Below are 16,064 nucleotides of genomic sequence, written 5' to 3'. Positions count from 1 at the left end.
GGTCCTGCAGGACCAGGACTGGACTCCACTGATGGTCCTGCAGGACCAGGACTGGACTCCACTGATGGTCCTACAGGACCAGGACCGGACTCCACTGATGGTCCTGCAGGACCAGGACCGGACTCCACTGATGGTCCTGCAGGACCAGGACTGGACTCCACTGATGGTCCTGCAGGACCAGGATTGGACTCCACTGATGGTCCTGCAGGACCAGGATTGGACTCCACTGATGGTCCTGCAGGACCAGGATTGGACTCCACTGATCTGAGGACAGGGACATCCTCCAGTCCAACCTCATCTCAGAAAGACAGAATGTAATAACTTCCAAATCTCATAAAGTCACATTTACTCAGTGGAACACAGTAAACATATAAAAGGAAAAAAGAAAACGGGTCATTTTGGATCTTCTGGCAGCAACACGTCTCTTTGAAGTTGTTCCAGATGTTTCCCTGCTGCTGCCATCAGATCCAAACTACAAATATTTCTTCCTGTTTTTAGTTTCAACATTTGATTTGTTGACTCTGCTCCACTGTGAATACAACACGGGTTCATTTACAAATCATTGCATTCTGTCAGAGTTAGGGTTGTGGGTGAACAGTATCTGGAGGTGCTGCAGTGGGTGTTACTGGGTGTGACTGGGTGTGACTGGTTGTTACCGGGTGTTGTGGGGCATCATTTAGCGTTTTGAAGACCTGAGCCACCTTCCCTCGGGCCCTGAGGTGCATCCTGAAGCTGGGCATGGCACAGCGAGTAGCCAGGCTGATCACGCTGAGGAAACCAACACACCATCAGCACAAAGCAGGAGGGAGGAGGGAGGAGGGAGGAAGCTGAACTTTATTTTTACCTAAGGCATCGTGTGTTCAGTGGCTGTCCCGTCTTCAGACCAGTAGCAAGGTACTCAAAGTCATCTGTGAACTCCTGGTTTTCTCCAAACTCCACTACGTCGTTGAAGTGCTTCACATGCTGGACGACTGTGTACAGCTAGAAAACAGATTGATGGGCAGAGATGAGTGGAAACGTGGCTGTTAAAGCTGCAGGATGTTTATCTCCACACTGCTGGAGGAACACGTCCAGAGAGCAGTGAGGGTTACCTCCTTGTGTTCCTTGTGACACTTGAGTGCGGTGACGGTGTCCTGGCAGGGATCTGTGGGGATGGTGACGCACTTTGTGACTTTGGGAGGAGGAGGAGGAGCCTTAAAGACTCCGTCATCCTTCTGAGAGTCGGTCGGCTCCTTACTGGAGCCTCCGGCAGAGACAGGTGCCTAGAGAGGAGAAAAGCTGATGTAAAATCATCCTGTTTCATTCTGGACCGACACGGATTTGAAGCCCAGCAGCTTTGTGTTCTTACAGGAGCTGTGTGCGATCGGGAGAAGAAGGGCGGCGGCGGCTCCTCTTCGCTCTCCACGGTCCAGTGTCGGGCGTTGTACACAGCTTTGGTAGGAGACTGAGAGACGCACACAGAAAGCAGGAACATGTCTGAAGCTGATCAGAAACTTTGGCTTTTGTTTTGCTGAAACAGCAAACCAACCCGACAGAAATCCAAAAGTTCAGGGTTTGTTGACGTCTCAACGTTCTCATGAAGGGCATGAATAAAATCAAATAAAACTCAGAAACAGTCATCTGACCAAGTTCCTTTTATCTAATATCATCTAACATGAATAAGTTCCAGCTCTTCTACCTTTTAATGCTTTTATTACTGACAGAGTCTTTGTCTGTCTGTTAGTAAAATATCTCATCGACCACTCAACAAATTTTAATGAAACTTAAAAGTCTGAATGTACATCTACAGATGATTAACTTTTAGAGTCAACCTGATTCAAGATGGCTGTCAAAGCTAACTGACCTTAGCAAACACAAACATGGCTAAATGACAGACACTGAGCTGCAGTTTAGGCTGGTAGTAGCTGAGAGTCACCTTCAACACACGCTCTGAGCTCTGACAGCTCTGTTTCAAACTTTGGAACGACAGGCGGCAGGCGATATGCATTCGTTCAAGGAATGTTCGTTTATTTAAGAGGCACATGCTCAGGATTTTACTTCCACACCAACAGTGAAGGATGAATTGTGTTATCAGCCTCATTTACAGTTTTTGTCCTGCTGTCAGATCATCTTTATGTCTGATGAGTTTGTAATAAATCGTCAACAAGCAGAAGAAGAACAACCGGGGAATGGAAGGAGACTCAAACACGGAGGTGAACAGAAGAAGCATGAAGCTGCTGAGAGCCGGCCAGCGCTGATCAGCCAGCAGGACACACACACACACACACACACACACACACACACACACACACACACTCCTGCCCTCGCTGCCAAAGCTGCGGTTGGCGGTTGCCGGGGTGTTGATGATGGAAAACAAAAGATGGACAAAGTAAAGAAAAGAGAGGAGACGGGGCTGGCAGGTCTGAGTTTCTCCTCAGGGTTAATAAGCAGAAACAAAAGGAGAGTTTGGAGATGAGCTCTGCGGTGCTGGAACATCAACACAGTAATCTGAATGACACAGACAGACACAGACCCCCACCCGGCACACCCACCTGCTGCGGAGCAGCATGGCTCAGATAAGACCGGCCAGGAAGGTGGGCAAACCCCCAAAGAAAGAAAACAGACAGCTGGCACAGCGCTCGGTTTGTTTTCACTGCACAACACGACTCTACTGCCAAAAGATTTCTGACAAACACGAGAACAGCCCCTGAACTGGACACAAGAACTCAGAGCAGAGAATCTTTTTATGAGAGAACAGAGCTGCCCGTAACCCTAACCCTAACCAAACCTAATTAGGATGGTCCTAACACATTCATTAATCAGCACGTTCTGTAATTAGAGTCATTTATAACATCTCCCAGGGTTCTTAGCTGAGTAAGATGAGTAAGATGACACCACTTTGGTTCTGTTGGCAAGTTAATTGTTTCCATAAGGAGCTCAGCTCTGCTCCCAGTTATTCTGATGGAAGATGGGCTGAGAGCTGGAATACCTGCAGGGGGTGGAGGTGTGTGTGATGGAGAACATTAAAACACAGCACTGGCGTTCAAGGATTGTCTTACTCTGGAACCTGGTTTTGGAAAATACCCCTCAGAGGCTCCTAAAACTCTGATTCTGTCTGGCTGCAAGGCTGGAATGATAAGAAGAAACACTGCATGTCCACAAACACTGTTCCTGTGTGGATGGGGTCTGAGACCAGAGAGCATCAAACAGATTCAGGGCTTGAAACCAGAGAATGAGACAGACAGAGACATTAATGCTCAGTGTGTCTGCTAATATCTGCAAATTAACTTCTTACTTCCTCACCAGCTCTCAGAGACGACACAAACAGAACGTCTGCACAGTTAACGAGGTTCTGATGAAGAGCAGCTTCTCCGCTGCACCCAAACAAACAGCTCAGCAGTTAAAGGTTATCTGATGGAGGCTTTAACACAGACCACACCCAACGTTCCTTACACCAACAGCTCCCCTCAGGACCCATGAGCTCTGATGCCACTGATCTGCTCTGCTATAAAAAGATTCCAGGTTATTATGGGATCAATAAGTCGGATCTGTGGGCAGCTCAGACCAGGAGCCGACAGGTTGTTAAATTAAAAATAAAGAAACACTCTGCTGACACACACCAACAAACAGCTGAGTCAGCCGGGCGTAGGTGGACAGACTCGTCCCTGCAGGAACGTCCAAATGTCTCTAAATAGAAACACACCGTGCATCCTTCACAGTTGGAGCTTCAATGGAACATAAAGACTTAATAATCTGACTTATTTAGTCCCATTAAATTAAATGGGATTTTTCAAAAACATGCCGGCCACACAAAGACCTTTTCTTTACCGAATACTTTTACATGCTGTGCGACGTGGAAGCAGAACAAATTTCAGATAACTTGAGGAACATCAGAAATCCCAGGTTTTCTTTTCAAACGTGATCAAAATAAAATGAATATATTGGGTTAGGTTATTAGGTTTGAGAAGTTGTTAATTAAATCTGGAGAACGGTTTCTGTGCTTCATTAAAGATGCTTTGAACAGATGTGTTTCTTTTACTTCTCCATCAAACTGAATCTGAACGTGGAGCAGCTTTGATTCTTCTTCACACACATTTATAAGACCATCACCTTCAGCTGCATTTAGACTCAACAGCAACATGTAACGCTTTTATTTTGGCAGGGATTTCCTGTTCCTTTCTGACCCTCAGGGTGGAGGGCAGAGCTCAGAGCTGTCAGCTGGTGTGACCTCTGACCTTCTTGTGTGCACTGAAGATCCTCCTGAAGGTGTCTGGATTCTTCTCAGCCGGTTTGCTCTGCGGCTGCCTCCTGGGACCGCTGGCCAACACTTTGAGACCTTCCTCGGAGAAGTCCAGGACATCTGGAGAAAAAAAAAAATCATTTAGACCTTTCACTGAGCCTCTCCTGATCGGGTCACACCAACCTGCTTTAAGATTTACACTTAGAGCTTCACAGGGAAAGATTCATCCCAAGCTGACCCCACTTTAGAGGGTGGAAACAGCAGGGAATGTCATCTGCTCTGGTAAACATCACTTGTTGGAGAGAAATGTGGGCTTTACGTGATGTTTACATATAAACTGGAGGTAAACACCCTCAGGGACTCACTGGAACATGTAAGACCCTGTTTCACACTTACAGCTTAAATGATCTCTGTAAATGTCTACATTTATTAAGTCAAAGTAACACAAGGAGGAAAATCATATCGAAATCCTTCTGTAGCCACATGTTTGGGTTTATCTGCTGCGTTACACAGATTTCTTTCTCATTACAAGACTTCATCAAACAGAAGCTAAGCTGAAAGAAGCTGATAATAAATGTTTAAGACTTTACTGCACATGTAGAATGAGACTGTTTGGAACATTAAACAATAAGAAGAATTCAAACTTAAAGGATATGTATTTATATTTGTGTACTGCAGATAAAGAAGTTAATGTGACAAACTCAAGTTTTGCTGCAGTTTTAGCAGCAAATATTTGACCTGATTTAAAAGGTGAAGAGCAGAGGAAACCCTGCAGTCAGAGGATAAAAAATTAAAATCTTTAAACTCCAACAAACTGTGGGTTTGTCAGTGAGCCACACATGAATCCTCTGATTTCATTAAGAAGAAAAAGAAGCTGAAAGAGTGGAGCCAATCTGAAGGAATGATTTCAGTTTCATGTGATTAATCTGCCTCAGGTTAGACGCTGATGAACGTCTGTGTGCACGCTAACCTGCTCGTCTTTTGCTATCTGGCCTCTCATAGTTCTTCTTCCTCTCCTTGGCTGCGGGCCGTTCCCGACTCTGCAGCCAGTCCCGACTCTGCAGCCTGTCGAACGGATCCAGCGTGTCGTCAGCCGGTGTTTCCTCTGCGGTACCTGAGAAGGTTACTTTGGAGGCTGCTGCCTTTTGGCCCTTCCTCCTTTCTTTGTAGCCACAGTCATCCTCAGCGCCGTCGCTGTCGCTCCTGTCATCGAAGCCAAAGTACTGGATTTTGTGAGTGGACCTGCCATCCGAGCTGTCCTCCTCCTGGTGGAAGTTGGTGTCATCAAAGCCGAACATGTAGTCTTCACCGTCCCTCTTTGACTTGGGCTGGGTCTGCCTGAACCTGACAGCAGAACGCAGAAAATCATCTTCAGCCTTCATTATAAACAGACAGGCTGCAGTTCTGGACAATGAATGCATATCGCCCACCACTCTGACCTGCTGTGATCTGTCAGCACTCAGAACGTGTGCTGGAGATGACTCTCAGCTACTACCACACCAACTTTTAGCTCAATGTTTGTAAAACTGACTGCCTTATAACCATCATGTTGACCAGCTGTGGCAGCCATCTTGAATTAAGTTGGCTGTAAAAGGATTGTACATCCAATGATTACTTTGAGTTTCTTTAAAATTCATCCAGTGGTTTATGAGATATTTTGCTAACAGACAAACACACACAGTTACATGATTGCCCACCTTTCACGGCAGCGGGTGATGAATATTCTGGGAGTTTTGTCAACAACTGCTGTTTCAGAGGTGAGGAGAAGCTGAAGGTGATCTACCCATCAAAACCAGAAGATGAACATTTATTTTCCTCTCTAAGCATGAAGTGTGTGCACTCTGAGTGACTCCTTGATTTATGCATAAAAAATGATCTGGATGATCTTGTGCACAAACTTTTCCTCACTGATGACGTTGAAGCTGCGACTGAAGGACAGCTGTCATAGTTCTGGAGCTCTACAGCTGTCCACGGACACCTTCAAGGAGCTCTCCTCTGACTGAGTCTCAATCTGCAATCTGCTGGGAGCTGCTGGTTCAGAGGTTTACAGCCGACACATCCTTACCTCGTATTCTGCGCTTCAGTCTTCTTCCGCTGCCATCCCAGATCTCCCAGCTGCGTTGTGCTGCCTGAAGCGGTACCGCCTTCACCACTAGTGGGCGCTGCATCAGAACCAAACTCCTCCACGGCCCGGCCCTGGATGGTGACGTTGCACATGGACATGGAAGAGGGGTGCAGCACGGTGTAGTCCCTCGTCCTGACTCGACTCCCTCCTATACCACTTGTTTTGGTATTATTAGCATCGGTTGTGGATTTGGAAACATCTGCGCCAAAAGCGATGCTGGCAAAGCTGTTGGAGTCCGAGGTTCTGCCAGAACCCTGTTTATTGGGTCTCCTGTACGTCCGACAATTCGAGTTTCTTTCATGTGATAACGAGGTGGACGTCTGGGAGAAACTGGACGTCTCGATGAAGTCAGACTCCATCATCAGGCTGACGTCGTCTCTGGAGCTGTGGAGCCGCGGAGGAGAGGGGGCCTTTTCATGTCGGGTTTGCACCGGGTCCAAACCGCCTGCAGCAAAGCCCAACGAACTCCAGGCGAGCGTGGGGGCCGGTCTGCGGGGCTCCTGGGTGGGTGACGGCGGGCGCAGTCCCATGATGACGTCCCAGGAGTCGTAGGTGGGTTCTGCCTTGGACCCGGTCTTCAGGGTGGTGGTCTGAGCCAGAGGCTTCTTGTCGCTGTCAGAGGCGTTCTGGTACCACAGGTAGCTGTGCTGGTTCTCTGCCGACGAGCTCTGCCTGGACTTCCCTACAAGGAAAACAGAAGCTGATTGAACCTGAAACGTAAGTGAAAAGGTTCTTATGTTTCTGCTTTTTTAAAAGCAAAATAATTCTTACAGCGGAGTAAAAACACAGAAACATAAAGCCCAATCTAAAAACAACATGACAGACTGGTGAAAAAAGGCAGAGCTCTATCTTTTCTCCAAAGCCACACAAACCAAGCCTCTGCACTGAGTTCAAACAGATTTCTGCAGGTTAAACACTGCCTGTGTACAGTCATCACATGGAAACCTTACTGCAGTCAGATCCACCTGAAGAAAAAATACAAATACAATTATAAGAGAGGAAAAAAACGGTATTGTTCTTGTAAAAGCAAACGCTGTATCTGGACACTCCTTTAAAAACTCTATTTTACTTTGAAATGCTAATTTTATTTTCCTGAAAGGCAGAAAACAGGATCAGTTTATTTTCCGTCAGTAACATAAGTTGGAGCAACAATCCTCCTTCAGTCCAAGCTTTACTCAGAGTGCCACAGACTCAGCTCCTGTTTGCACCTAAACCCAGGCTGTGATGATGTCAGCTCCATCTTATCCAGCTGGTTGGTAATATTAGTCCTTCTGTTTGATTTGCTTTGTGTTTCTGTCTGAGGATGGTAGTGTAGCATAATAACACCATGGGGTAAGCCATCTTTATCCTGACATTCTGTTTATTATTTACAGGAAACAGAATGTACATTGATAAAAGTGAGATGGAGCTGGTGTTGGGTCCTTCCTTCTCCCCGTTTCTCCACACTTCTGACTCTTATAGAGACTGAACTGAATCCAGGCTGAGAGAAATGACATAACCCAACTAGTGCCTTACAGTCCTATTATCTGAGTGTTATCTCACCTACACACACACAAACACCACTCTGAAGCCTGAAGTGTAATTTTGGTTTAACTCCTCCGCAGTGATTCATCTGTCAGCCTCAGACAGCTACAGGCCGGCGTGCGCAGCGTCTGAGCGCGCTCCTAATCACTATTTGTTTAAACTTCACGTCCTGCTTACACAGATCCAGATAAGCTCTGAAGGTGTGTTTTTTAATTCTGTGTTGTCTAGATATGGCTGCAAAACAAGCTGGTGCTAAATCCTCTGTCAGTTCATCTTCTACAGATGGCAGAGCAGTCATCAATCACATCGTTATAATCTCAGAACATCGACTGGAAACTACCTGACAACGCTCTGATTTTCCGTTGTTGAACAGCGTGTGGAGAATGTCACCTCAATGACAGAGAGGAGAGTGGGTGCTGCTTCTGAAACCAGATGGGGTATGATGTCATTATGTGTCCCGGCTTGTGTGGGTGTGAAACTGAAGGACTGTCAAAACCTGCACATCAGAAACAGCATCAAGGTGCAATAAGACACAATATTCTCCGTTCAGACAGACCGAGTCTTAATGAACTGTCAGAGAGGAGTTCAGTTGGACCAGAACCATCATGAAACCATCACTGATTTAAATGTTCCCAAAAACAAGCTCACATTTAAAATATTTTACCAGTCAGGTAAAAGAGCCAAATACAAGCTGAACACCACCACAGATTACATCATTATTTAGAGTCTCAGTCATCCAGGATTTAATAATCCTAAACTGAAGCAAACTGGACCTCTAATCCAAGAAGAAAACTGAAACATCTCCAGGAATCCAAAAGGAGTCCAGATGTCTTGGCGTTGTGTTAACACACACCTGCACGCTTCAGAGCAGCAGAACCTCCTGATGCTGATCAGGTCATCAGCAGCTCCTGGCTGATCCAGAACCTCTGAGATCCTGTAGAACCAGTTTTTCACTCCCAGCTTTAACATCTTGTTACTAAATACCAGCATGGTGTTCTGCGTTAAAGCTCATCTGAGGTTCCATTCAGCTACATTTAAAGGGAACCAGATATATTCTCTTGTATTTTAATATATAAAAGCTAAACCAAAGGAGACTGCACTCAGGTTTTTATCATGATTCACCAGATGACACCATGGAGGGTAGCATCCCCTCCTTACGTGGAAACACCAATGACCCGAAGCACTGCCTGGGACATCAGTCGAAGTAGCTCAGGTCTCTGGCAGGTGGCCAGCAGCAGTCACACAACACTGAAAGCATCAACATCAACAGCAAATGGCTGCTCAAGGACAAAGATTTAATCTGACTTCTCCAGAACAACATCCACATCTCTGGAAAGAGGAAACGTTCAGATCTGACATTCAGCATATATGAGCAGGGTGTTACAAAGCCAGTCTCTTGAGTTCTGAGCTACAGATAAAACATGAAGGACAACAAACTACTAAGTTATGTCCAACCTGTGCCTGCAGAGCTGCTGTTGAAGAACCGCACCGTGTCCTCCACTATTCTGGGCTCGGTCCTGTCAGCAGCTGGCCACGATGTCCCCGGCGCCGCTGTCAAAGAGTGGGATCCTCCCAGAAAGCTGGACCTGCTCCCTGCATCCAACAACAAGCCGGGCCTCTCCGCCTGAGGAGGCTCTGCTGAAGCCGGCTTGGCGGGTGACAACTTGCTGCCAGCCCGGGACGACACCGGCTTAGACTCCTCATCACTGTCAAACCCAAACGGGTCGTCCGGGCTATCCCCGGAGGGACGGGGCCTCTTGTAAACCTCCAGGACTGAGTCATCCTTGGGAGCGCCAGCACGCTTGGAGCCCACCTTGGCTTTGTAGGTGGTGTCGCCCCATTTGGTGCTGAGGGTGCCTCTCTTGGTGGACAGAACTTCGTCGAACTTGGACGTGCCCTCGCCTCCCTTACGGCTGTAGGTTTTACCAAATCTGGATGTCATTGTTGCATCTGGTTCATATTCACTGAAAGACAAGGAAACAGGAGGGAAAAGGTGTATTTACATCATAAAATTACTATTATAACCAACCAGAACCAGGCTTAATCAAACTCCAGAAACAGGAAAAAATAAATCCTTAAGTGTTTTTACTTTGAAACAAACCCCATCTGAGCTTCATTTGATCACGTTAGACTCGATTTATTCTCAGTCAGTTACAATAAACCCTATTGTTGTGGCTGGAAGAAACCAGACAACGTCCAACAATGTCCGTTAAATCAGAGGTTTCTTATCTTGTGTTATTATAGCCGTTAGCCCGAGTTAGCCGTTAGCTTTAGCAGGAATGCTCAGCAGAGGAAATGGTTAGCTTCAAGCTAAAAGCTAACAACAGCCACAAACCGAACACCAAATCAGCGACACACAGACCAGTTTGTGATGTTAAAGCAGAATTAAATAACAGCACTTCAGTTATTGAGGCCGTTAGCTGGTGTTTAGCAGTTAGCTTCAGCAGGAAGACTCATCAGAGGAAACTGTTAGCTCCAAGCTAACAGCTAACAATAACCAAAACCCGACAATCAGACACAGGAGCCACACACAGACCGCTTTACGGTGTTAAACCAGCAGTAAATAACATCAGTATGTCCACCCACTTGGTGAGCTAAAGAGCCGATCCGCACAGACTACACTGCCGAGCCCCAAACGGCCGTTAGAGTCGCGCAGGACCGCCGGGGGCCTGCTTCCCTGATCCGGGCTGTGGAGTATAAACAAGGCCGAACACACGCCGTTAACGGCAGACCAGAGCGGGTTGAAGGCGGCAGGAAGGACGGCAGGTTCCGGCTGTTGGACAAAGATGGACTTTAAAAGCACATCTGATAAAACTAACTCCGTTTTTCAGACTAAATCGCAGTCGATTGTCTCCTCCGGTTTGTATCGTAAGCTTCCATTGGACTCCGCTGCGTCAAGTTAACTCCGAAAACATGACGTAACCGGAAGTTAGATACAATCCCTACAAAGTAAAGGTAGACGTCGCTCATAGGCAAAATACTTAAATAACATTGTTTACAATTCATAACAAGTGGTTTTAAAAACATGCATGTAAAATATAATGGTAATAAAAATACTAGCACATGTAAATTTGACATTATATTTTTGCAAATTCTCAGTTGTGATAAAGGTTGGGGGTTTTATTTTTTAGGATTAACCGGAACTTATTACATATAAAAGCTGAACTTTTAAAAGGAGCTCATTTATTCTTACAGTGATGCGTTCAAGTACCCCCGCTAAACTCGGAATAACAATATCTGAATTCAGTCGGCCAGTAAAGCGCAAAATTCATATTTTTAATGATTATTAATTTATGATAGACAATTAGAAATTAATGATTATTAATTTATAACAGTCTGTTTAGGGGAAGGATAGTCACCTGATTCTGAAGATGGATCTCTGGTTTGAAACCTCCTGATTTTTAACTTTTTTTTTTTTTTTTCTTGTCTTGACTGTATTTCTGCTTCATTAGGCACTAAAACTACTGGGTTTGGTTCTGTGTAAGTCTTTCTGCTGCCGGCTCGGTTCTGGGAGCAGAGATGGACGATCAACCTGACGTGTGGCCCTCTCCATCCTGCAGGACCTGAAACAATCCCAGTTCTTGTTGACACGCATCCTGTTAAAGCTGTTTGTTCCTTCAGGGCAGTCAGGTCATCCTGGCAACAAACCTCCATTATTCCAAGCTCAGTAACCCATCCAAGAGTGGCTGCAGAACTCGAAGCCTGGCTCCGGTCCCTGCCTGGCATGCAGCGGGCCCCCGTGCCAGAACCAGCAGTGCTGCCAGCCATCAGACCCGCGATACTGCAGCGTCAGGGGGGTCGATATCCTGACAATAAAGAGCCGATCTGAGGCTCTTTATGAAGATGCCAAAAGCTCTGTGAGCAGGAGCTGGTTGCTGAGAACCTGCCAAAGCTTTGCAGAAGCACCTGGAGAGTCCAGACTTCACACAGATTTAAAGAAAGAGGCGACGCAGCGGCTGCCATCAGAACCTTCTGTAAAAACAATTAGGCCTCTGACATCCAGCAGAAAGGATAATCAGCTCCAACAAACACACAGAGAAGGAAAAAAACACATGACTTTCTACAACAAAGGACTCTGCAGAGAGGATAAGTCAGAGAGAATCCAGTTTGTAATTCAAAACATAACAGAATGAAGTTATCTCTTACAGCGCTATCTGTCTAAATAAATGTCTGTTTAGTTGAATAAACTCAGAGCTGAGGTGTCACAGGAAATAAAAACTATTTATCTGACTCCTTAAAACCAAAATGTAACGAGGCTGAATCAACACGTCTGCTTAAAATCTGATGTGTTAATCATTTCTTCAGTCTGACAGGTGAACACACTTTTTATTTTTATCTGCTGAAATATTTCCCTCCCTGATGTCACTGCAGGGACGTCCTCTCAGATCAAAGTTAAAATTAAGGCTTATAAGTTAAAAAATGGTAGAATTTAAGAAAAAAATGAGTGTTAGAATACACAGAAATATGATTTAAAGTAATCCTAGTGTTTTTCTGTATCCTGTGTTGCACATTGCACACATTTGTCCTGTTTTTGCACATTCCTTTTCTCTTCAGCATTATATTTTCAATATTTTTACACCTTCTCTCATTTAAAATATCACCAGTTTTGCATCAGAGAAAAGTTATTTAAACTTTCTGCATACCTGTTTATAGGTGGACTGAAAAATATTTGTTCTTTTGCAGTTTCCTGACAGAAATGCATTCCTGCAAAGAGAGCTTCTTTGAATTGTTTCACCACTAGATGTCAGTATTTATTCAAGAAGCTGCTGTCTCATCTTCATCCTTTCTGACTCTTCCTCCTAACTCTGTTCTAGTTTACATCCTTTTTATTTTGTATTTATTTTAATCCTGAAGCTTCTGCACAGCAGCCCCAAGGTGAACAACTTCATATACCAAAGCAAGTAAAGATAAAACCCCAGAAAAACATTTTTTAGAAAGCACAATGCAACCAAACATACAAAATCCAACAAATAAATAAATGAATAAATTAACCAAACTGACTGCAGAAGATAAATCACATCAAGATCTCTGAATCTGAAGTTGGTGCTTCAGAGTTCTCCACTTTGTTTTCTTTTATTTCTGCATCTTAAAGCACCTACAACAGAAACCAAAACTAAGGAACAACAGAGTTCTGTAAACATCTGTAGGTCTGACCTAAATAAGCTGTTTTTAACAGGTGTGATAAATGATGACCGTGAGAATAAATGAATAAAATCTGTGTGAAATGTCTAAATGAATCCCACAGATGTTGTAAAGGTAATGCTGCTGCAGATGTGTCTCAGGAAACAGATGTTTTCACCTGTTTTCTGCATGAATCCAATCATAAATCTGAACAGGAGCTGAAAAGATTTATGTTGTTTGTGTTGTTTATGTTGTTTACTCCACTTTGTTGTGTTTTTATTTTCCTCCTTTTCATCACAACAACTTCTGTCCTCACGAGGAAATACCTCTGAACTTAAACAATGTCAGGTATTCTGAAACAACACCGCCATCACCACACACACAAACGCACGCACACACACACACACCCAGACACACACACACCCAGACACGCACCCAGACACACACACGCACGCACACACACACACACCTAGACACACACACACACACACACACACACAGACACACACACACACCTGAATCGAAACACTGAGAAGGAAGCAGCATCTGGTTTAACGTTTTATTCAAACCAGGGGGTTTCCCACAGGTTGTGTGTGTGCGTGTGTGTGTGTGTGTAGGGATGTGAGCGTGGGTGTGTGTGTGCGCGAGTGTGCAGGTGTGTGTTTGTGTGTGTGTGTGAGGCATTAAACCCAATACTTTCAGATCAGCACAAACTGATGGAAGATTTCTGTGTCCATCTGACTTCCTGTGGAAACCTTGACTCTTAGCTGACCTCTGACCTCTGACCTCTGTCATCCTCTGTTTTATGAGACTACATTTCCCATCACGGTGGAGCAGTGGTTTGAGCAGTGGTTTGAGCTGTCGCCTCACAGTGAGAAGGTCACAGGCCCACCTCCTGGACTTTCTGGGTGTTTACATGTTCACTGGTATCTCTAATTGTCCCTAAGTGTGAGTGAGAGGGTGAATGTCTCTCTGTGTCCCTGTAGGGGACAGGAGACCTGTCCAGGTGTCCCCCCACACTGACTACTGGACATGGACAGACACAGGATGGATGGATGTTGACAACCTGCAGCAATGTGAAGCTGAGAGCAGGAAGCGCCAGGAGCAAATGTTCTGCCTTCAAAATAAAAGCATCACATTTAGTTATTTTACTGTAGGCCTACAATCTATTTCCTTTAAAATTTAAAATGCATTTGTTTTTATTCAAGATGAAGCCTAAAGCTAACAAATGACTGTGAATTTTAAATTTGGTCCTGTTTGGGAAAATATTGTTGCTTTGGGTGAAATTTTGTCATATTTTCACGTTTTTAGCCACCGCACTTTAGAAAATAAGATAACGTGTTATTATGAATCTTTTCCCCTGGCAGAGAAGTTCAAATATCTGGGAGTCTTGTTCCTGAGTGACGATGGGATGGATCGACAGATGGAGGAGGAATAGACGGATGAATGGATGATGGATGGATGAGTGAGTGAGTGAGTGAATGGATGAATGTTTGACACAATAACATTTAATATTTTAATTAATCTTTTTTGTGTTTTCTCTACACTCAAAATTGTTAATGAAACGTGTTAAACGTGCTCTCCGATAAGACAGTCTTTTACTGTGAAGTCCAACCGGAAGTAGCGCCGTTGTTAACGCACGCTCTTATTTTCTCGGTCGAAACCGGAAGTGGAGCGGGTTTCCTGCCTGTAGCTTGACGCTGGTGTCGGACAGCTGCCACTCTGGACCCGGACTGAGCCGAACCGTGTAAGTAAACCCGCTTCCCGCCGCTCCCCCGGCCGCCCCTCGGTCCCTCGGTGTCGGTCCCCGGCCGGAGAGCCTCCCGGAGCGGGTTCAATCATGGCGGCGGAGCGGCGGCTAACCGCGGGGGGAGCGTCGCTGTTCCAGGCCGCTGACAGCAGTCTGCTCCCCGGGGAGGAACAGGCTTCTGGGGGGGGGATTAAATGGAGCTTTTTACCGCAGTGAGCGTCGCGTTTACACACGAACAGAACTAAAACAGATTAATTAAACTGAGGTAGATTTACCCGGGATAATCCAGACCTGCTTTATTTAATTTTCCGTCCAAACAGACAGATTGTTGAGTTTTCTGGAGATAACTCCGTTGTTCTGACAGAAAGTCTCATTTTAGCTCCAACACGATGTTTTTCAAAGATTCTTTCAGAAAGTATTTGGCCTGGTTTATTCCTTTAACCAACATGGTCAGAGGTCAGAATTAAAGCTAATAAAACAAAATTATTCCCTGAAAGGCAAACCTGAGTCCAAAGGAACAACCTGAAGAAATACATCATGTTTCAGAGTAAATTACTCTTTTTATTTCAAGAAGTCAGATTAAAACGACAGTTAGGGCCACAGAAACATGAGAAATCCAATAAAAACGTCATTAGGTAAACATCTTGGAGTCAAGATGGCCGCCACAGCAGATCAACGAGGTAAAGTTTGGTTTGGTAGTAGCTGAGAGTCGTCCCCAACACATCCTCTGAGGGCTAACGGGTCGAGTCAGGTTTCTGTTTAAAAGTCTGTCATGCAGCTGGCGGGCGATAGGCATTCTCCTGAGACAGCAGAATGAAGCTGTTACCTGTCAACCAGCTGTAAAAATAAATCTGAAAGCTTTAATTTCAGTTCCTATTGTTTGATTCAGTAAATGAACCACCTGACAGCTGATTCCGTCACGTTCTGTCAGGAACAGCCGGACTCACACCGAGGGCTGGACTCAGGGAACTGAGTCACCGAGCCACTCCTGTGGTTGAGACGAGGAGAAAAAAGTGAAATATTTTCCAGCTTTCATCGCCTGTCTTTGTTACGCCCCACAGTTCTGCAGAATCAGAAACTCCTCAGGTGTTAAGGAGCTGAGCTGAAAGTCAGAGCTCTGGATGTTCTGCTCCGTCTACGTTCCACCCCTCAGCTGTGGTCCTCAGGTCTGGAGCAGATCCTGGACCCCAGCAGCTGAAAGGGTCTGTAGGACAGCAGATCCTGGACCCCAGCAGCTGAAAGGGTCTGTAGGACAACAGATCCTGGACCCCAGCAGCTGAAAGGATCTGTAGGACAGCAGATCCTGGACCCCAGCAGCTGAAAGG

At 45.4% G+C, this 16,064-nt stretch overlaps 2 protein-coding genes across 3 annotated transcripts in view; one reads left to right on the top strand and one right to left on the bottom strand.

Annotated features, from left to right (window-relative positions):
• LOC108250252 (wings apart-like protein homolog) overlaps nucleotides 1-10,769 on the bottom strand; it is a 19,559-nt gene extending 8,790 nt beyond the window's left edge. The window contains exons 1-9 of one of the 2 annotated variants that reach the window (XM_017440050.3): nucleotides 10,455-10,769; nucleotides 9,324-9,832; nucleotides 6,285-7,026; nucleotides 5,190-5,563; nucleotides 4,215-4,339; nucleotides 1,349-1,444; nucleotides 1,092-1,262; nucleotides 845-981; nucleotides 657-768 (exon numbers count right to left, since the gene is read on the bottom strand). In XM_017440050.3, coding sequence (XP_017295539.1) covers nucleotides 657-768; nucleotides 845-981; nucleotides 1,092-1,262; nucleotides 1,349-1,444; nucleotides 4,215-4,339; nucleotides 5,190-5,563; nucleotides 6,285-7,026; nucleotides 9,324-9,810 — 2,244 coding nt within the window. In that variant the 5' untranslated portion in view covers nucleotides 9,811-9,832; nucleotides 10,455-10,769. Of the gene's footprint in view, nucleotides 1-656; nucleotides 769-844; nucleotides 982-1,091; nucleotides 1,263-1,348; nucleotides 1,445-4,214; nucleotides 4,340-5,189; nucleotides 5,564-6,284; nucleotides 7,027-9,323; nucleotides 9,833-10,454 lie in introns of those variants that run through there. The other variant, XM_037980852.1, reaches the window with a different exon arrangement.
• A 3,901-nt stretch (nucleotides 10,770-14,670) lies between these two features.
• Nucleotides 14,671-16,064, top strand: part of plekha1b (pleckstrin homology domain containing, family A (phosphoinositide binding specific) member 1b) — a 15,903-nt gene continuing 14,509 nt past the window's right edge. Inside the window, exon 1 of the mRNA XM_037980890.1 lies at nucleotides 14,671-14,734. The gene's annotated coding sequence lies outside the window, so the exon portion shown is untranslated. The remainder of the gene's footprint in view (nucleotides 14,735-16,064) is intronic.

Source organism: Kryptolebias marmoratus, linkage group LG17 (assembly GCF_001649575.2).
Source record: "Kryptolebias marmoratus isolate JLee-2015 linkage group LG17, ASM164957v2, whole genome shotgun sequence".
In the NCBI taxonomy this organism is placed as follows: domain Eukaryota; kingdom Metazoa; phylum Chordata; class Actinopteri; order Cyprinodontiformes; family Rivulidae; genus Kryptolebias; species Kryptolebias marmoratus.
Note: the sequence above shows the minus strand (reverse complement) of the source record. Positions and strands in the feature narration are given on the sequence as shown.